The following is a 23,233-nucleotide window of genomic DNA, read 5'->3' as shown; positions in this document are numbered from 1 at the left end:
TTGAAAATTAGGTTAATTATAAATGATAAGTTTACTTGTGAGAAATTATTAAATCAAAAGGATCACTACCTATATAATATTTAGTTAAAAAAAAAAAAAAAACCACTTATTATATTTATGTCTTAGATTACAATGGATTAAAAACTTTATAGAACACTTCAACACAAAAAGGTAGCTACTATATTATGATCGTATTACTTTTAAGTCTCTTTGAGTCCATACATTTATAATGACTGTAACGATAAAGTTATACGATACGATTATCTGATGATCCATGATTGATAAAATAACATAGTCAAAGACAATAATTAACCATTTCTATTGGCAATAGGTACCATGTCAGAACGACAAATCACTGGATACGTTATATGCATTTATGCTATAACACCACCGACTATTATAAAACTTAGGTTACAAACTTTTTAAGAATACATTTTTATAAATATTTAGTAGATAATAAAAATAATAATGGCTGTTATAATACATATTGATTATTGGTTATTTAAATATATTTTAGATTCTTAAATATATTAATTGTCCTCGGCTACAATAGTTATATCCACAGGGTCCCACAACTCTTTCTGGATATCTTATAATTTTAACCGGTCGTTCTCCAGAGGTTACACTATCGTAAATATATAATTAGTTAAATTTTAAATATATTAGCTTAGTATTCGGTTCGCAATAAACTTAGCACTGATACAACAAAGTATAGTGAAAAGTTTACGTTTCCAACAACGTAAAAAATAAATACAGATTCGAAATAATGTTTTAACGAGAGTTTAAAATCATATTTTAAATTCTGAGCGGAGCGATGAATGTATTGATTTTATAATGATGTGTTTTTTTTGCGTTTGTCGTCACCTATTGGAGTAGTAAAAGTGCTTCGATGTTCGACTTTGGGGATGATTTTTTTAGTAGCAGTTTGATCAATTACGTTACAAAAACAGTAACCAGTTCACAATTTGTATATTTCTAATTTACCAACAACCATTGTTCGACAAGAAATTTAAGAAGAAATAGTAGCGACGTAAGATATAGTTTCAAAAAACAATTCTTCTCCTTCATCGCCTTCGTCCCAACTATTCCAGGGGTCGGCCAAAAACAAATAAAAATATAAATACGCACATAATAACAATCAATAGTAAATAATTTTTAACCGTTGAAATGTAAATTATTATCAGTATCTATGTTAAATGTTAACATTAAACAGTTAGTCAATAATAGTATACTGAAAATAGAATAACGTTCACGTGCGTCTTATTTGTGGGAAACGTAATGTGTACCTTGTACCTACGTACTTCGAGAAGAGTGTGTTCAATCGACCTTTGTTATAACTAGTGACGTACACACACGTAGTTTTATTTCCATTTAAAAGTAATTTACCAACACTGCGACTACGTAGTTTTGTAACTTGATGATCTCTTGTGTTCTCGCGCATAAATTGTACGGCGGAGTACGACCACTTAATGTAACCAAACCGCAATACAGCACGGCTATGGTCGTTATGGACATCAGTATCCGTACGTATAGAGAACGAGAGCATCCTCGAGGGCAAATAACCGCATGTATTATAATATAAACGCCAGCATTGTACAGAGCGCGTTGAGTTATTCATTTGGCGACTTAACGTAGTACACTCGAATCGCGTTCAAATTTTTAGTTTATCAGCCATTCTCGTAACGCATCCTGTATCTATATGTACATCATTACGTGCATAACACTCGTATAAAGCAGATACCCGAAATCTGTGAAAGGGTTTTCTTTAAAAACGTCACACAATCGATTAGACGCGATGATTACTTTCTTGTGATACGTACGAATCAATTATTTATCGATTTATAATACGCGGGGCTGATGGACCTTGAGTACAACGACCAGGCTATTTTAAGGCCCGTAGGCCCGTTAAAATTTACTTGTAATTTTTGAAATTTTAGTAGAAATACCTATTTTATATTAAATAATATTGTAAAATAACATTTTAATGAAATATATAATATACATAAATATATTTAGTCATTGATTAATGATAGTTGATTTGATATTTAACATTCTAAAAATTATTATATAGAGGGTAAATTGTATTTTTGAAAGTTTTATAAGGGGCTTGGATAAACTTTTAGTACAGGGGCCCTGTTCGAGGAATCGAAAATTTTGATTTAAATGAAATAAACTGTTTGGGTATCCACTATCTAATAGTGTTTACTTTTAAACATAGTCCGATCAACGTTTATTTTATTTTTGGCTGCAGGTGTATTTAATCGTAGAAATATAGAAAATATTTTTATTTTCAAATTCGATAGTAAATAAATTCTCTCTAGCTAATATTAAATCTAAAAGCTCAAAATTTGTTATAGATGCGCAAATTTAACGAAAAAACAATGTGCACATCTGTTTAGCATGTACTTCTTTTTTTTTTGTGAAAAACAGTGTATTTTAATGTATTAAAAAAAAATATATATTTTATTTTAATATAAAATACACAAAATTGTATTAACTATTTTTATTTTAAAAGTTTAAAATAAAGTAGTAAGTAGTATCTATAGCAGACTATCATTGTATATATCACTATATGAATGGTAAAGGTATTTCATCGTAAATAATATAACATTATATTACATACGATGTTATCATTATTTTCTATGAAAAAATTAACACATTTAACAGTACTGTATTTTTACTCAAATGTAAAAAATATGAAAATATTTTGCTTTTGACTTATTAAAAAATATTAATTTTATTTGGCCTGAAAATATTTTTATTTTTAACTTTTTTTTTCAAAATGACTACGAAAACAATGCACCTTATTATCTAACTTGCACTTGTTGTAATAATTTTAAAACATTATTTTCATTCTACTTACACCAACGTGAACAGACAACTACGAGAAAAAATAAAAACGTATTATCGATTACAGTTTCCTTGCAATCCGTTCTAAAATCAAGACTCTAAAATATCAAATCTATAACAAAAAAAGGACGATATAGGAAAATTAACATTCGTGCAAACATATACCTAGTTATATTAATGGTGTATTAATGCGGCACGAACATGGTTCTGCCGGAAGAGAGATTGAAATTTATTACGGTCTACTGTAAAGTCACTCTACCACACTTGTAACACTTCTTATTCTGGTCCGGACTGTCATCATAATAATATATAGAGGACAAAAAAATTCAGAATATTGAAAATACACCTTTGAAGAACAGATTTTTGTCGTTTTATAGTGATTTATTTACTAAACAAAAAATCATGATTTAAACGTCATGATAATATGTTTTATTTTGGATAACTTTGCTCAATTCTGTATTCAAAGAAACATTATAGTAATTGTAAATTATTTATAAATCTGTTTAGTTTGGAGCTTAAGATTTTGATAAGTGCAAAACCAAAATATGTGTTGGAAATTATAAGTAGAATCTAAATAAGAAGATGAGTTTAAATAATTTGAAAAATTTTCATTGTGAAATTAGATTGATCGTTTGACAAAACGAAAATAAGGTCTTTTTAGCTATTCTAAATTAATTTTTAATACATTTAAGTATATATTTCAAGCAAACATTAATTGATATACACTAAAAAATTTAACTAACCAGGTACAAGATAACATAATAATAATGATAATGATCGAACATTTTCAATTTAATGAACTTTGACCACTGAAAGGTATCTTAAAAGAAAAAAACGCTACCAAGCTTGACACAAATACAAAAAATACAAATCGATTTCAACTTATGGTTCAAATTAAAAAAAATTTAAGAAATTTAAATTTGATGAAAAAATATAACTTTTTTTTAAAAATTATATTGTATTAAAAATTAAAATAACTTATTTAAAAAAAAAAAATGTATGATGATAAATGATAATACGAGTATACAAACATTTTCACATAATTCGTTTCACGAAGATTAAAATAAATATCGAGTCGTAGTAAATTCCTCATTCGATATATTTATTTAATATAATAATACTTACTGTATGTTAAAAATCAATCACATGCATACTAAACAAATCTTGTTAATTTTGATAGGTATATTTATTCGAGAGAGTTTATTATTTTAACCACGATTATACATTGTTATATACGAATGTAGTAAATAAAAAATATTTTTTAAATAATAATAAATATTACAATAGGATTTGGTAAAAGAATCCATTTCAATTTATATTGTTAGGTACTATAGGTATAATATATGGAATATTAATTATAGTTAAATGTATATTCTATTAGAATGTTGGTAATTTCTTACTAATTTCTCGTGAAAATTATCTATATTATTATATTTGCTAATGTTACTGATCTAAAGCCATTCATTTTTGGAACTCCGCCCATTTGGTAGTATTAAAATATAATAAAATATCGAACAGTTTTAAAAATATCAATTGAAATTTTGGGGGTCCTTCACTCGAGTGTGTACTTTGTGTAATGTATAAAATCGGAACACGGCAGAAAAACAAAAAATATAAACAACAACAAAATCCTACGGGATTAAAATCGCTGTCCAGTCGATTACACTCAACGATGGGAAGGGGTTGGAGAAATTATTTACGACTAAATTATACACGTGTATAATATCCGCGTATAATAATATAATATAATGTAGATAGGTACTATATTATATAAATTATTCATCGATTTGGGTAATTTATGTCCATCCGAATGATTCAAGTGTGCTGTGGCGGCGGTGTAGGTCCTTAATATGTTCGTCACAATAATGATAAAGTGTGCGGTCTATCATATTTTTTAAGTAAAAATGCGCGATTTTAAGTCTTTAAAATCGTATAACGAACTTGCCTTATGTTTTGTGAACACAAAAAGTATCGAATATGCCTTAATAAAAAACAATACGGTTAGAATATGATACATACCTGTAATACAAGCAAGGCCATCGCCTGCAGATATTTTCATCAGTAGGGCAGCAATGTATGCATAGATACAATACCTATATATGCTATCAAAAATATAACTTTTACAAATATTGGCCAAATAAAACGAGTGACCTGGACACGGCAGTTATTAAAAAAAAATATTTTCCCGCTATTGGCTAAATAGATATTAAAACTATATTTTTAAAAAAATTTTTATTTTTTTTTTTTTGCACACGCATAAAATATTTCGTAAAATACGTCAAGCAAATAAATGTCATATGACATAATATTAAGACTCTAGTTATCACATACGTACAAGGACGGGTACCTTTCCAATAAGTTGATATCCTTTTCTAAATTATTTAGTTGATTTTCAAGCCGGGCTTTTCGGTTAATTTTTGGCACTGAGTCGGTGACCATAGGTAATAATAAAAATTCTGTATACAATTCACCCCAGTTGGCCTTCATTCCCTGTAAAAAAGTTATTATCAGCAAAAAAAAAAATGAAAAATGAAAAATGATAGACAAAGATCAAATAATTGGACACACTTACTTTTAATAATTCCATACGCTCTTCTTCAGGCAAATAGCGCAATGGTGGCTTGACTGCCTTTACACGTTCGACCTCAGCTACTTTTTCCATTTCTTTGTCCTTAAGTATTTTCTTAATGTATGAAGGTGTTTTGCCAAAATTCTTTAAACACAATACAATCATCATATTTAAATAATATTATTTTAATATTATCATCGAGCTAAGATCAATAATTTGTTAATACCATCATCAAAGTAACTTGTATACATTTTATTTACGAATAAATATATTGAGTCGTACCTTCTTGGATACGTACGTGGGTTCTAGACCGGCCTCATCTAGAACCATTACGTGTCCATTCCGACTGTCTTGTACCCGATGCTTTGGCAATGGTGGCACCTTTCTTATCACGTCAGCAATGTTTTCATGTAGGAAATTTCTCTCGACTTTATTGATTTTCCCCTTAACTTTAGGTGAACGGCTACATCTTCGAATACATTGTTTATTTGGTGGTTCCGGTTTTAAAGTATCTTAAAAAAGGGATAAGTAAATAAAAAAAAAGAAGTAATAAATATTATAATTATTATATTATAATTTTGACAAAGTTATGATATTTTATTACTAGGATTTATGAGGCTTCATGAATTTTATATTATAAATTATGTTAAATAAGCAATGACAAAGAAATTTGATTTAAGATACCTAAATTTTAATTTTAAATACTCGAAATTTTGTTTTATTACTTATTATTATTTTTTTATTGTACATTTGTGGTCTTCGGGATAATATTTTGAATATTTCAATTTTCCAAATAATTGATATAAAGTATAATACGAGTACTGTAATTTATATACTTTGAGCTAATCAATTTTTTCAAAATATATCTATATCTTAAAGTCTTAAATGGGAATAATTTTTAATTATTTAAGTGTAAAACTCGGTCATTTTTAAGGCATAAATTAAGTTAAGAGAAATTATTATTATTTTTTAATCTTACCGACAAATGGTCTCTTCACTATTCTGGTGTGTTTTTTTAAAAACTTCGACGGATGATTGAGGTTGACTTCAGCATAACCCATTGTTTGGTGACAGCTCCTATTTGACCTGTAATCCCTTTTAATCGATTTGTTGAAAACTGAACGGTGCATTGGAGGTTTGATCTCTGGTGGTTTTGGTATTTGAATCAAATACCTAATATTTTCCTGATCCTTGCTCATTTTTAACCTTCGTTTAAATACTTATCTAATATTTTATAGATTTAAAATATTCAAGGATTGTGTTCTGATACGAATTGTTATAAAATAAACAACGAATAATAATATTATTGAAATATATAAGCTATCACCCATGGCAATGCTTTTTTTCAAAGTGTTTCACAGAGTGATAATAATTAAAATACAGCTAATGTAGAGCTTTATTAACGAGAGTGGAATTTTTTATTTTTATGAATTATTTTTCTATAGTTTAAATTTTATATCAACTTAATGGAAACATGTATAATATTGCTCAAGACAAATATGGTGATTGTTTTTGTTCGTTATAATATATGAATTTATAATTGCTCATATTTTTCGTATCAGCCAGTTAATTTTTGTTTGATTTTTCAAAAACTAATGAGTGATGAGTGATAAGTTGAATGGCCTGATCATTAGGTTCTCTGAAGAGTCCACTCCTCTTGGAATTTATACGTCTTATATATCTTATAAAATATATAGGTCGTTTTGATGTTGTCTCCGCATTAGCAATTGATGGTCTATCATCTACTCTATCCTATCTTCCAACACATAAGGGTTTTTTTTTGGTTCTAACTACTTATACCCTCAAATGGTTTAATGTTTTTCGAAGTTTAAAGTCATCTTTTAGGTTACTTCTAGAGTTTTAGAAAGTAAGTTTTCTGATGCCTTTATTTATGTCGGTTTTCAGAATCATTCTTTACATATAACTGTAGAACTGTATGTATGTTTATAAGGTTTTGATAAAGTTCCTATAGGTAATGCAATGAATGAAACTGTGCCTCGATTTAATATTTTATTTCATGGTATGTATCCATAGAGTGAGTAACTTTTTATCAGAACTATATTTTGGGGGTTTCCTTTAAATATCACATCTTATTATTTGTTTCGCAAAGCTATGCCACATTTGCATGTATAGTATATTTGTATTTGTAGGCTTTATATACCTAATGATTAATAATAATTGTCATCGTAATTTTGTTTAAACTTCAATATTTGTTTCGTTATCATACAACAAATAGTCGTCCATACCTATGTTTATTGATTTTATGAACGCGAAAAATTAATTGTTAACTTCTATAAGTAAAAAACGTGTCTGTTGTGTATTGAAAAAAAAAAGATTTGTTAGTTTATTCGACTTCGTTATTATATAATATGTCGTAACGTTTACTGTGGTTTTTTGCGTTCGATGTGCACCACCCTAACTCATCCGTACACAGCGTTGCACACGAATAATAATATTGTCTACGTACCTATATATGACGTTTGCGCTTGTAAAACATATACATACACCAATAATTCATTTATATATACGCAGTGCGTAATAGATAAGTACGCGAGAAAAACGTGCGGCTGTAACTTGTAACTCGCAAGTCGCGAAAGAGCGAGGCTTGGTCCGCGTATATCGCGTTTCCTTAAAATTATATGTATGTATATACATACGAAATACAATTTATATATAAATAAAAGATAACGTAGTGTGCTTACAATAATATATATATATATATGTATAGACATGTGGTAACGTATATGTGTTTGTAAGCGCGCGTGTATAGTTATCTCGAATTCTATCGCCCCACAGATCCTCCCCTCAATCCATCGTACGCCGGAGCAAACATATCGACGGATTGCTTTTCCCGATGCACACACATACGTGTATATATTCAATACATTCGATTCTCGTGTAAATGTATTTATTTATTTTTTCTATCGTCGGACTGTTGTAGGTATACCTACACGCTTATACATAGTTTGGTACATATACGTATGTAGGTACTTACCTACATATATATATATATATATGCGCGTATAATCTATACCGCACATGTATATACGCGAGAAAAGCGTACTTATATATATATATTATATGTATACGTATATACGGAACGGGGAGAAAAAAAAACAAAATATAAATCGGGTTTTCCGCATTCACACTCGGGCGCGTGATTCTCCTCCGCCGCACTTGCCACCCACCTCAACGCCACAGCGGTCGGTCGGGAAACGCTATATACGCGTTATCTGTTCGGAAAGCTCGAGTGTTTTGCACCCGAATTCGTATTTCACCGCGTATTATATTATATTATTATATATATATATGTTATTTGGGTACTAGAAAATCACCCGACATAATATCATCACGGTAATTCGTTGTGATCGTTTACGCGTGGACAGGTTATAGAATCAAGTATGTGTACCGTCTTTTCATAAAAAAAATTTAAAAAAAAACATAAGACTTGGGAAAAGTGAGGAGGAGAAAAACGGTCTGTTTGAAAACGTATAATAAATTGAACAATAATTATGTACAAAATTATGTACAAAAATAAAACATAAAATACATTTAAAATATTAAGATATTTTGCTTTTAATAAAACAAATATAATATATTAATATTAAAAGTTATAATATTGTTTATAAAAATTTTGAAATTTAAAAAGTGAATATAAATCAAATTATTATTAACCTACTAATGCTGTGTGGAAATAATGGTCATGAGTATTATCCTGGGAGTTCTATTTTTTTTTTTTTAGTATTAGAGTTTTAAGCAACTTGACATTTTTTTTTAGTATCCTTAAATTGATAATTTGTATTTGTACATATAAATCGACCAGCTCATTAAAAATTTTTCAAAGTTCTAAAATAAATTGTTTGGAAAAAAAACCTTAACTTCTATCATGTTTTCCAACGTGTAACACTAGAATATACAATATTGAAGTCGATTTGGATTATTTGCGTAGGTACCTATAGTACGTGTGCCCAATTTTTATATATTATTTTTCATTATATTTGCCTGTATGTCTTAACTATCAACATAAAATATGTCCAATAGATTTAACTGCTGCATAAACACACACATTTTTGTTTACCAATAAAATATAAAATTATCAATTTCTATTGTTTAATACATTACGAAAAATAATAGACATACTATTTTATTTTATTAAGTATTTTGATATACCTATTATATTTACCAGACTGTAATCTAACTCAATAATAATTACTGTGTTTGTTAAACTTTTTAAATACATTTTTTTCTTCAAATCAAATTTTTATCAATAAAAGTTATCTAATTGTAGCATTGAACAAATACGAATTCCGAATCGTGAATCAATAATAAGTACTCCTGTATTTATACGATAAACATGTGCAGCCTTTTAGGTATTTTTCCATCTACGAAACTAAACGCGACTCACAAATGTACCTATTATTATGCACCAAACGGTGTGTGCGCTACGTGTTGGGTGTTGTCGATCGAATAACACAGTTTCGAACATTCACTTACGAATGTAGATCGGCGGTTTTGAACCCAAGTAAATGTTGCGGCCTTATAGTTTAAAAGTTATTTTATTGATCTTTATAAAATACCCCGCGTAGTTACTCGCGTTTTATCAACCATGTTTAGTAGAGGCGTGCGAATGCACTTAGCGGTATTTAATTCGTCATTTACGTGTGTTGTGATGGTTTGAATTTATTTTAACAATTACATTTTGCTCAATAAATTATTTGTTGTTCATAGTCAATAATATTATTTTTGTCTATTTGAATAATACGAATGCACGAAACCCATTTATAGATGAAAAAAACTATTGGATTTGAGGGAATTCATTTTAGAGACGTGGCTTTGCTCTGTGATTTATCTGGTACCTATCAAAAATGTACATCACCAGTACACGTACAAACTACGTCGACAACGACAATATCAACCAACATAAAAAAAAAAAAAAAAACAATAAAAAATAACAAAAGTATAATAATTATTCTTGTAGTGTTTTAAGTGCGTTACATTATATATATGTACCTAGCTACGGCGACCTACCTATAATATTACGTGTAATTCGCCATTGCAGTCGTATTATAAGCGTGACGCACAACTCGAATAACGATCGGCTGCACTTGCGACGATGACGATTGTGATTGTGATTTGCAACTGCCGCTAAAGCTCTAATAAGTTTGGTTAACGTGAAAAACGCACACACGCACACCAAGTATATAATATAATATATATTATACTACTTTTGCACACCCACGCGGTAGTCTGGCGTGCGTTCTAACGTCTGCCACCGCCGTAGTTGGTCAAAGATTATTAAGGATATTATTATTATCTAACACGAGAATCACGCATTCAAGGGTATATATCTACTTACTTTCCCCAACTCATCTCCTCACCATAAGCACTCCGTAAGCAAACGCATGTGCGTGCGAGGTGTAACAGTAACCCCGTTATCCCCGCTACCAGCACTTATACGCACCCCTCCTTATGAAAAAATTATCAGCCATATACTTATCCTGTATTCATAATATATACATTTTGAACACTGCGAAATCTTCCCCTCCCAAACTCGAGTCACACATACTCCACTTTGAGCTTATATGTATCTTTGTAGGTACGTATAACATATACTTATATACGTGCAAGTATTCTGTTTTTTTTTTTTTTTTTTTATCAACATGCACAGTGTCACACAACGTATTTTTATTCCGTTTTTCGTCGGTTTTTATACTGATCTTTTCCGCGTAGTAGCGTGTTTAGGCACGGAATGGTCTTTAAAACATCATTGTAGCAGGACAGAAGAGCGTTGCACAGTATGATATATTAAGCCGTCTTAAATAATTCTATTGGAAACCTGCAAAACGGTCTAAAATAATAAAGTCTGATGCGATATTTTCTCTCTTTTCCAAAACACACTCATATCTCTTTGTTGTAAATTATGTAAGTTGTAGCCGGTGGGGACAAATATACCTACATTTTAAATTAAAATACAAAGGTTAAATTTATGTAATTTTTACAGGTACGAAATACCATTGATTTTCTTATACCTAAGCATATTTTAGTTTTAGATATCAGCAATTATCTTTTTTTTTTTTGGCTGTAGCACTTACACATCGTACAGAAAGCAATTTGTTAAGATAAATAATATCTTCTCAAACTTATCGGATATAATATTCTTTGAGGTTCCTCGAGGAAGGCTTAAGTACACACGTGTCATTTAAAATTTAATAATATTAATATCGATATGAACCTATCAACTTGGCACATATATATATTTGCTAGTATAATGACAAAATAATAAATTAAAAATATTTTGTTTTGTATTTTTTTAAATTTTAAATGGAAAATAACACTACAAAAGTTTAAAGATAATCGAACACAGTATTATTTATGTTTAGATATTTTTTATCAGTAGTTATAGCGCCGCGTAGGTAATTTTTTGTAGTAAGTAGGTACTTTTGAAGTTATATATGTATATGAGATACGGTTTCTTGTATGCTTATATATATTTTTGTTTGTCTGTTATCGACAATTTTTAGGACAAGGAAAATCGTTAATCTTCACAGCTTTTCATTTTGCAAACTAAAAAAAACAAAATACAGCATTGAGCAAAAACTAGGTACTTAACTGTACACAATCGTGACTTACTAAGTACGCCATACAGTATAGTATATAATATATGCATAGTGGGCGTAGTATTTGTTATCCGTGTTCTTTGACTTATGGGAACCCTTTTCATATATACAGCAATTATTATTTTATACATGACATATGCTCGTGTATGTGTTTTTTCTCACTAACGGGATTCAAAACGATTTCATGGCGTTTGTATAATGTACAAATAGCATCACGGTGTGGGAGTGACTTGTTTCGCCCAAAGATATTTTAGTAATTTTAAAATTAAATTGGAAATGGTTTTTAAATAGTATTTGAGTTTCATTAATGTTATCCAGAGAAGAACGCCACGAAAAGGTAAAACACGGTAATTATTTTAAACTCATTATCGTCGGAAAATATATTTATTTTGTTATCAAATTAATTTGACGATACCCCGTTAGCTGACTATTATCAAGAGGTTACCACTTTACTATAACGCAGTTAAGTATATTACTTTTCAATAGGAGCTAAAAATTGAGTTATAACAGTTTTGAGTTTAGTGCTGTTGTAGTTTTACATTGAAAACATTTTATTGTTAATAATCAATTTATACTATGACGGCTAAGTTTATATAAAAGTAAGCGAGATAAATACATGGTAGCTTTTAATCAATTTAAATACGATTTCGTTATAGTTAATAAAATTCTTTGGTGGTATATGCAACTTGTACATGTTCAGTCACATGTTATATACCTTTCTACGTTTAATTTTAAAATAAAACGAGCGAAGAAAACAATTTAAAACGTGACCAGTTTCAACGTATATGATAATTCGTACCTATAGTGAATCAAAAATAAATTATCAAATTGTAAGTACGTCATATAAACTAAAAGTTCCTGAAAATCTCTACTTACAGTCAAAAAAAATATATATATAATTTTAAAGATTTATCAGAAAACATTAAATTTACTAATGGTTTAACGTAAGAAGACAATTTATTGGAATAAACGTAAAGTTTTTCCTTTTATTCGATTATCATCACTAAAGAATATATGGCTTTAAATACAAAAGAAAAACCACTTATACTACAAAGAGCGAATAATTTGTATTGGTAGATGATGTAATTAAAAATACAACAATTGTAAAACTAAATGTTACATAATATTTATGTTAGTTATGTCGTATAACAATTTATATGAATAACACATTTGAACCTTTTGCTTGGTTTTTTAAGGTAATATTTTGTAAACATTGTTATAAAAATAGTCATTATATGCTTTAATAGGTATTAGTATAAAAATGTATTTTATTTTCAGACAAAAAATACGAAACATATAGGTAATATGAATATAGTACTGTTTAAAGCAAATAAATATGCTAAGTTTTTACACAAAAATGTAAATCACGTTTATTATAAAATCAATTAATTTAACAGTTATATAAAGTTAGGCATTTATTGTAGGTATATAATTTTATTTTATTTGTACTCGATACAGGTTCGGTGTAGGAAAATTAAATTAGTTAAAACTTAAAATATTATATTTGGTTAAGCAACAGAACACAAAAATAATTCAAATATTTTTTAATGATTTCAACATACCTTTGGTTTATTATTTTTAAAACCCACTTAAGTACCTGACTTTTTCATTGAAGATGTATTGTCCATACAGCCGAAGAAAGATTAGTTAAATATTGCTAATATTTAGTAAACAATTGATTACAGCATTTTAATCCTAAATTTTAAGTACATAATTCAAGCGAGCATTATTAAATCAATGAAAAATAGTAACACACGTAAAAAAAAAATTTAAATTTACGAAAAAACAAAGGAAAAATAAAACCATAATGAAAAATGTATACTTTTATATACTCGTAGATCTGATAAACTAATAGTTAACCCGTTTAGATACTTCCGATGAGTTCATATGAATCAATTTTTAATATTTAAAACAATATAAGTTTTTATTTAGTGATTATTTTCTAAAAATAATTTAGTAAAAATAATAATTTCTGTTATGTAAGTATTATTAAAGCATATTTAATAAGAACTTTTTAAATGTATTTAATATCATATTTAATATTATTTATAGGTACATAAATAATAACTTGTGGTAAGTACACATTTTAAAATAATGTTTTATTAGATATTAATGTCATTTAAAAAGCAATGCCAACTTAATTTTAAATTGATAAATGTTTTTGGGTGAAACGTGTATCTGAGCCAAACAAAAAGGTCAATTTTGAACGAAAATGGTTTCACCTCATAATGTAATAAGACGAATATTACGATTTACTTATGTCTTATAATACACTTATATTATGATATATATTATAATATGGACGCCGATTATAAGATTCAGTTTAGGATCAACCCAAAGTGAGTCTTATAATCAAATGACAACAATTTTAATTAATAATAATTATTAACTTTATTTTGCTATTTTGCTTTTACTATTATACATTATTAAATAAATATACAAACTTGCATCATTTTAAACTTTTATTATTATTTTTACTTAGGTATTATGAAATTAAATCAAATAATACCTTTTTAATATTTTAATGTTGCATATATACAATCTATAATATTTATTAAAAAAGTGTTAAAATAAATTGTGATTTGTGTTTGTTTTTTTTTTTTAAATTATTTTTAACTTTTTCGGATATACTATTATAATGCTCAATGCTCATATTCATATTGTGTATTAAAATACCATGAATTGAAACTATTATAACAAAACTAACTTTTCAAAACTTATTTATTTTTAAATTTTATCAAAAATGTCTTTGTTTTTTATTTTGCCTTACGAAATTTTTATTCTTAAAACCAATTTTTTTTAATGTATTTAGTTACTTTTGAACCGTTTCAGACGATTTTGAGTCTAACAAGCGACTGAATCTTATATCTCTGAGTCTTATTAGTGGCGTCTACTGTATATCTATAAAAAAAAAGCCATGTAATACATTTACACATTCTCATGAAATAAAAATGACTCGTTTCTCCTTTAAATTCAATTTCAAACATAGGTAATCCGCTATGTACATTTTAAATAAGAAATTTGACTTTAAAAATATTTGCAAAAATCAATTCACTCACAAATTAATATCGATCAAGACAGATTTCGCCTTTCAGAAAATAGCATATATGATACTTAGGTATATAATGAACAAGCGTACTAATACAACAACAAGGTTTTTAGCTCGTTTAAAGTATACTTCGAGTTTGTTTACAACAATTTACTTTTAAAACTAATTAAACTTCCGCCTATACCATGGTGGACATTTTACTGACAGAAATGATACATTGCCCAAAAGCCCATGTGGTCACACCACTCATTAGGCGGAGTCTTGCAACGTTTGGTTTAATTTTCAAAAAGTATAAATGGTTATATATTATTATACAATATACAACATAACGCATCACAATGGCCGTAAATTACAAAATTGTTCGAGAATAAAAACACCCTCTACTACCGTTCGTCCTTAGAAACTGACGACGACCGTTGCTATACAATGCAATTATAAACATTAATAATATGATATATTTTATTAAGAAAAAGAAACAAAAACATCGCCGGTGTGCAGGTAATGTAAATAGTGAATAGTAAATACAGTATATAAACTAACGGTGATAAAGGACTCAAAGGGAACTTTAAAGACATTTTACGAAAAATAATAACCCAAAGTATTTTGCATATGATAACGTAACCTAGGCATATCGCAATATTTTGTATTTCTTAATATTATGACAGATTAAATTTCTAAAATAAATACTTAATAATATACGCTAGTATTTACAATCAATGATAATATTAATTAATATTATTATAATATCCTAATATTTGTATAGGTATCGCAATTTATTAAGAATTAGGTTCATGTTAAATTATTTTGTGGTACCGTAATATATGATATTTTTTAAGTCTTTTAATCTTAAAATTTTTGCAAAATAATACGAGTAGGTACATAATAAATAAATGACGAGTATTTGTTATAAAAACGTTATTTAAATAATGTGACACAGTACCTAATGTTTTCCGTTTTAATAGATAAATAATAAATATAAGAAATTGTAAAAGTTTTTTTAAAATCATATTATCTAAATTATGTTGAAAGGAAAGCTGAGGTGCAAAAAAAAAAAATTATGCGTATACCTGTATTCAGACTTTTATCCGAGCATAAGTTTAAGCCATATAATAATTATTATTTTTGTACAGACTCAGATTCAAAGGGGGTCAGGTGGCATTGTCGTAATGGCGTTTAATAGAAGTTTTTTTAAACTTATACTTAGGTTAAATGTATATTATTTCTAGAGAGTCTACATTTAATATTTTAATAACTTCATTATATCATATAAATTTATAGAGGTAGTGATAACAATTATTATTGTACCAGATAGCAATAATATGATTTAATATTACAACCACAACGAGGGAGCTATTGAATTCACAATATTTATAATATGTTATATTTTACTTAATTATTTATTAAGATCATTTAAATAAATTAAAGCTTATTTATAATTACAGAATTTATCATGATCTATCAAATTGTTATTTTTAAATTTTTTTTCAGTATTTGGTAAAGTTGTGAAACATTTATAAATCTGATTAATATATAAATATGTTTATTTTGAGCATTATTATTATAATATAATATAATACAATATTATAACATAATGCGTCTGAATTATGGCCAAAGTGTTGATGTATTTATCAATGCCTAATTTAACAGTATAAAATAAATGTCATATTATTTAAAAAATTTTGCAATACCAATTTTTTAACGATTAAACTAGATTAATGTTTTGTAATAAGAGTATAGATGGACGATAGTGCTTAAAATTTACTCACGGGTTGTCTCCGATACCTATTTTATAGATAGCCGAACGTTGAACTTGACAACTAAGTGCAGTAACGCGAATATAAAGACTTTCAGACCACACGATAGTTGACAGATGATGATTGATTTTTATGCCATATTTCCAATCAGTTTCCATATAATTACGCATAGCGACATCTTGTCAACAGATAATCTCGTTTAAGAATATCTTTTCCTGTTATAGGAATATCGTATAATCTGGAAATGATTTTCGAAGATATTTAAATTTTTTTTTAAATATCACTGCACTGCTTAGTGTATACCTGTGTCTTGTCTCGGAAGAACGCTGACTGTTGTAATATTATTTTAGTTATTTAATATTTTTCATTTAGTCATTAAAGTTTTACTAGTTTTAATTACATTAAAAAAAAAAAATGTTACGATTATTTAAAAAAGTTAACCAGCTTAACATGATTTTTAATCTAAATTCTCGTTCACTTTATTGTATATTAGTATCTACTTAAGTTGTTTTTCAATTAAATCTAATAGTTAATAAATAGTGTAATTTAAAAATAATAATAAAAACATACCATAACTCGAATATAATATATCCAGTGACACAATTTTAAGATCAGAATTTTGTAGGTGTGTAAATCTAAATTGATATATTAGTAAATAAAAATGATGTTTTTGGTCACATAAAATTACTAAATAGCTGCAACATCGCCCGTTGCATTTTCCTAGTCACTGTGTGTTCGTTATTTTTCATGTATAAATATAGTACCTACTGCAATATGTACTCTGTAATGGTCATAGTATATACTTACCATACGTTATATAATAAAAGTTAAACATTTTTTGGCTCTAAAACTTAAAAGTTGACTAGAATGTTGAAACGAAAGTTTTTCACATCTTACGTAGAAAGCTCTTGTTTTCGACAGGACGGAGCAAATCCCACATTCAGCCTGAGTGTCGATGGCAGCAATCAAAATAGTTGTTCAGTTACCGCGTTATATCCAGGAATTCTGACATTGATTGGCCACTCAGTTTCTCCAACTTTATCTGTCAATGATTTTATTTTTATTTTATTGTCTATACTTCTGGCAATACAACCATTTCTGATGTCAAAAGATAGAACGCTGAAGAAATCAATAACATTTCACCTTATCAGGGTCAAGTATTATAAAATTTTAAAAATCGTCCGACTGAGTGTATTCAATGTAATTTAGTTTATTTAAATGTATAAACGACCCAGGGCATATAATAGTAAGATACAAAATTTTAATTAAATAATTAAATAAATAAATATAAGTACAATTATATAAATTAATTTAAAATAATAAGTATGGAAATTAATGCTTATAGATGGTTATTGTTTTTAGACAATTTCTTAACCTGGACTTAAGACAAAAAAAATCAAATGTTTTCAGTTTATTTCCCAAAATTAACATTTGGTTTACTGGCACAAAAATATAAAAAATTAACTTTTACGTTGGAACATTACAGAGGTGTTGTATGAGTATAAAGTGAAATTAGGAACATTAAAAGGGATTGGAGACAACATTTCCGGGTAGTCTATTTTAGAATTTAATAAATTATACAATCAACGATAATAGGATTAGGATTGCCTTTTGAAATTTAAAGGTTCCATGATAAATTCGGAAGCTATCGGTTTCAGTAATAAACAGCAATTTGTCTTGGTGTGTTTTATAGGCCAACATATTACCTAGAAATCGGGTTTTTACTTTTTATAATTTTTTCATCTAGAATGTTGATTAGGACTTAAAACCAATGACCCATTACAAATTACAACTAACTCAGAAAATACCGCTTATAAGTGAAAAATAAAAGACTATAGTACGCAAGTAGGTTCGTTAAGTTTCTATATAACAATGAAATTACATTTTAAAAGTTCAAATAGTAACTTCTAAGTCTTTAACAGTAGCTACTTTATCAAAATAAAAAATGTTAAAAACCATTTTAATTTTTTAACCTTGGTTTTAAATTATTCCGCTTTTCTAAACCATTTTGATTCTAATATATGTGTACTTGGTGTATGTAAATATAATATATATGATATACATATATGATTACTGTACAATATGCTATTGTTAAGCTGAAATGTTTTTTGCATTAAAATATTTATTCTTAAAATCATTATTGTGTACTTACAATACATATTTAATGGTGCGTGAATAAATATTGAGTGCAGGTAGGATTGATTACTGGGTGTCGACTCAGGTGTCTCGGGTCAAGTGTAAATGATACACAATACATAAGGTTTGTGTTTAAACTGCAGCAGTAAAACGGTTTATTAATCATGTTAAAAATTATTAGAGAATTCAAATTAACTAATTGTGTAAAATAATTTTTTATTAAAGTGTGAATATTCAATTTATACAAACACAAAGAATAATAACAATAACAATTATCAAAATACTTATAAATGCGTCATATCCGCATACAGTACTCGTACCTATATAGTTTTCGTCTTACAGACGTTTACAACATAAATATTAATATGATAAATTATTATCAAGTAGAATATATGTTGTGTTATTAGTATTAGTGCAATTAGAAAGGTACTTACTATTGAGCAATAAATTATAAGTTATAAAATTTATTATTAATGATAATATAATATATTATTGAAAAAAAAGTAAAAAAAAAATAGTTGAATAATATTAGATTTCAAGTAGAGCGATAGGTTTAAAATAATGTGTGTACCGACTTATTTTTTCGTATATTATTTTTTATCTCTAACATCAGTTATCGTTTTTTTTCAACAGTAAACATATAACCTCGAAAATGGTCTCTGGTAAAAAATTTAATCTAGTCGGTACCTTGGTTTGGAGTGGTTGAATATTTTATTAAGTGGATATTTGTATACTTCCGATTTTTTAGAGTAAAAATTAATTAATTTTATATTAATATTATACTTTGTAAATATAATATTAAACGTTCAAAAATAGTTTACAGAATATAATATAACGTACGCTAAAACTTGGATGTATTATAGTATAATAATAATATGCAGACGACCGTTAGGGCCGTTCATAATAATAATAACAAATCTGAAAAAAAAAACATTTCGTTTGTTCCGGCCTGGCAGCGAGTATTACAATAATATAATAATTATATTCTCTCTCTCTATATATATATATATATATATATATATACAAGGTAAGGGTATATTTTGTGCACATAATCGTCGAGGCACAGGAAAAAGAGAAAGAAAAATAAACGCATAATATAATTTCTCCGGTCACGGTGTTGACGATTAGTATTCATTGCGTTCATAGCCGGTCTCACTCCAACACTCTCTCTCTCTCTCTCTCTCTCTCTCTTTCTAAAGTCTTAATGCTAATTGATACACACTAATCTGTTTAAGAGTCGAAGGGATTATAATGTCTACCGAGAAATAGGATAGTGGCCAAGGGGAAGGTCACGCGATCTCCGACGGCGATATAATAATGAAGTGCCTACCGCAACCCAGACGGTTTCGTATATAGTTTTGTGGTGCGGCATGCTGCTGTAGTTGGTCACCGTTTAATGAAATCGCGTTAGATTGAGATAGGTCGAACATTATATCACTAAAAAATTAATACAAAAAGATAACTGGGTGACTGTACTTTTAACGTTATTGTTGAATATAATTATAAATGTTCTCAGAAAAAAAAAAAACTTTAAGATCTTTAATTCTATTATTATAGCCGTACTCGATATGAAAATGCTACATTTATTTTTTTTACTTGATCGGTGATTAATATAAGTTAATATAAGTTTGTTATGTTTGCTTTAAAGTAGGTAATCTAAATACGATTTCTAATGCAGTGAATTATCAATTTTAATCATTATAGATTAGTAAATAAATCATTCATTGTGATAGATATACGCGTACTTACGTATCAATCAAGATTTTTTATTTTCTAAATTGTGAGTTTTTAAATTTCATAGTCTTATTTGAAGAATTGTAAAGTGATTGTTATAGATACGCCCGTCCCAAGTATGACCACTAAAGTAATAAAGGTAAGATAATACAAAAACATATAGATAGATAAAATTGATCGATGAAGAAATATGAAGTTGTGATTAAAATACGACAGTAAAAAAGCCAATTATCATAGTATGCAATCAAATAACTTCGAAATACGATAATATGAATTACGCATAAAAAATATAGGTAGTTATATATTTTTTTCCATTTCCCGATGAAGTTTAACATACTGTTATAATGATATGATATCAATTTATTGTTATAAATATCTTGTTAGATGTTTTCGTTTTTTAAGAATAAAACCAACACAATATTCCAAGTTTAATCTAACGAATTATCATTAACTGTCAACATATATTTGCATAGTTTAAATTTACAATAATTAAGAGTAGAGATGGGTAAAATACTGAAAAAGAATATTTTGATATAAATTGTGTGTAATAATACACGAAAGTATTCGATATAAAATAAACACAAGATGATACGTGATTTTTAAACTAATCATTTAGGTATTATTAAATTCTATTATTTATTATGTTTTTCACAGACTAAATTCATCGAGGAACTTTTGAAATTAATAAGACTGTGGTTTTATTTAATCAACTTTTAATGATTGTTGTTCCATTATCATCAAATAATAATAAGATGAATATTATATATTTTTATAACAGTCGTAATAATTATTATTACAGTATAGAACGAAAACACGGAAATCGAATTTTCAGTTTTAATTGAACGAAAAACGGAGGGTAAACCAAAACATTATAGTACACATCAAATTTCTTATTCGATCGCGATTCAATCGATTGTTTTGGTCGTAATAATTGTTTTTCAGCTCCGAAAACTCGCGTACCTATCGTACGGCACTACGACGACGACGACGACGACGGACGATAATAAGTAAATTAACGACTAACGTCTAGTATTAAACGCGTCTCGTATGTGCGAGGCGGCAATAGCAGTCGACCCCTGCGAGGGTCGGGGAACGGTTTAGGGGGGCTGTAGAGAATACGTTCGAAATCTTAAAAATCGACGACGGAGAGAAAACGGGTGTAGCGTGTTAAATGGATCACCCGTTCCCCCCTCGCCGGTCCACCACCTATCTATACTCACCTCACCACGCCGCCGCCGCTGCCGACGGTGGTGTACCGACGACGGAGGGCGCCGACGAAAAGTTTGCGTGTGCGCGTATACACGCATTTCCACACACCGTCAAAAGCACCACGGGACTTTTGTCAGTCGTACTTCGGGCGTCGCGCGCGAACCACACACCGAAAACCACCAGCGGGTCGTCGCCGGACCACCTCCGTCAGCAGGGCGCGGGATCGTAGTATAGTCGTCGTTGTCGTCGCGTAGTAAAAAAAAAAAATAAAAAAAAATAAAAAATATTTTAATCAGTTATTGCGGCCGCGAATCGTTTGTTTTAAGCGATATATTTTTTTCGGTTTTTCCGAATACCCGATATTAAAATAATATATTATACATATATATATATATTTTTTTTATATATAATACGTCGTCGAGTCCGAACCGTGTCATAATATATTATTATCAAATTTCAAATTTCGTCCGATTGCCCGCAAAAAATTTGATCGCCGCCGGTCGGTAGGTTAGACGACGACGACGACGACGACGACGACGGCGAACGAAAAGATCGACACGACCGTCGGAATGTGATCGTCGATCGCCTCGGTACCGGGTCAGTGGTAATAACCGCGCGCACTGCCGCCGTCATCCGTCATGTTCGCGGCCGCGTGGCTGCTGTTAGCCGCGGCCGTCGGTGCGGCCATGGCCAGCGAGTACCCGGAACGAGAGTGCTGCGATCCCGTCGACCCGCCGCCGGCGACCATGTCCGCGACGTCCGATTACGCGGCCGTCGCGGGCCACGAGGTCGCGTCGCCCACGGCCACCGCCATCGACGGACACCGCGGTACAGGTTTTGAAAATTTTTGTATTTTGATTTTGATCTCTCCCACTCGCTCTCGTCCCGTCGCTATAACCGATATCACACCACGTGTCTCTGTACGGGTTAGGTTATAGTTATATTAAGGGGACGGTAAAAGAAACATCGAAAATCGACGGATTTTATAATTAGACCCGAGTTCAGAGAAGGTTATAAGCTTATTTCTTGTGGCCATGGCAGACGAGTAGTATAATAATATTATAGTATAGTTATTCGTCTTTCGAATCGGTAAAAACGTTTGAACCTATTATAACACTCTCATCAGCCGCGTTGAAAATATAGTATTTTTGATAATACTTTAGAATAAATTATTATTGCGTAATATTACGACCGCATGATCTATAGGTTGTCACAGTTTTCACAACTCGGCATCAGAAAATATTCACACGTTACTGTATTTTAGTCACATCATTGTATGTTATACGACATAATATATTAAAAATATAAACGCATA

General features: G+C 29.0%; 2 protein-coding genes across 4 annotated transcripts in view; one reads left to right on the top strand and one right to left on the bottom strand.

The window, feature by feature from the left end:
• Positions 1–5,067: 5,067 nt before the first annotated feature.
• On the bottom strand, positions 5,068–8,104 carry LOC114128611 (enkurin-like). The gene is made up of 4 exons (XM_027993161.2): positions 6,399–8,104; positions 5,702–5,931; positions 5,423–5,563; positions 5,068–5,340 (listed from the first exon to the last, which is right to left on the bottom strand). Exons 1-4 carry the CDS (start codon positions 6,616–6,618, stop codon positions 5,167–5,169), a joined length of 765 nt encoding a protein of 254 aa, XP_027848962.1. The 5' UTR covers positions 6,619–8,104; the 3' UTR covers positions 5,068–5,166.
• A 13,966-nt stretch (positions 8,105–22,070) lies between these two features.
• LOC114124529 (GDNF family receptor alpha-1) overlaps positions 22,071–23,233 on the top strand; it is a 187,612-nt gene continuing 186,449 nt past the window's right edge. For 2 of the 3 annotated variants that reach the window (XM_050205158.1, XM_050205160.1), the window contains exon 1: positions 22,071–22,752. In XM_050205158.1, coding sequence (XP_050061115.1) covers positions 22,557–22,752 — 196 coding nt within the window. In that variant the 5' untranslated portion in view covers positions 22,071–22,556. The remainder of the gene's footprint in view (positions 22,753–23,233) is intronic. The other variant, XM_050205159.1, reaches the window with a different exon arrangement.

The sequence above is a fragment of the Aphis gossypii genome, chromosome X, assembly GCF_020184175.1.
Source record: "Aphis gossypii isolate Hap1 chromosome X, ASM2018417v2, whole genome shotgun sequence".
NCBI lineage: Eukaryota > Metazoa > Arthropoda > Insecta > Hemiptera > Aphididae > Aphis > Aphis gossypii.
This window is presented reverse-complemented; position numbering and strand designations above follow the sequence as displayed.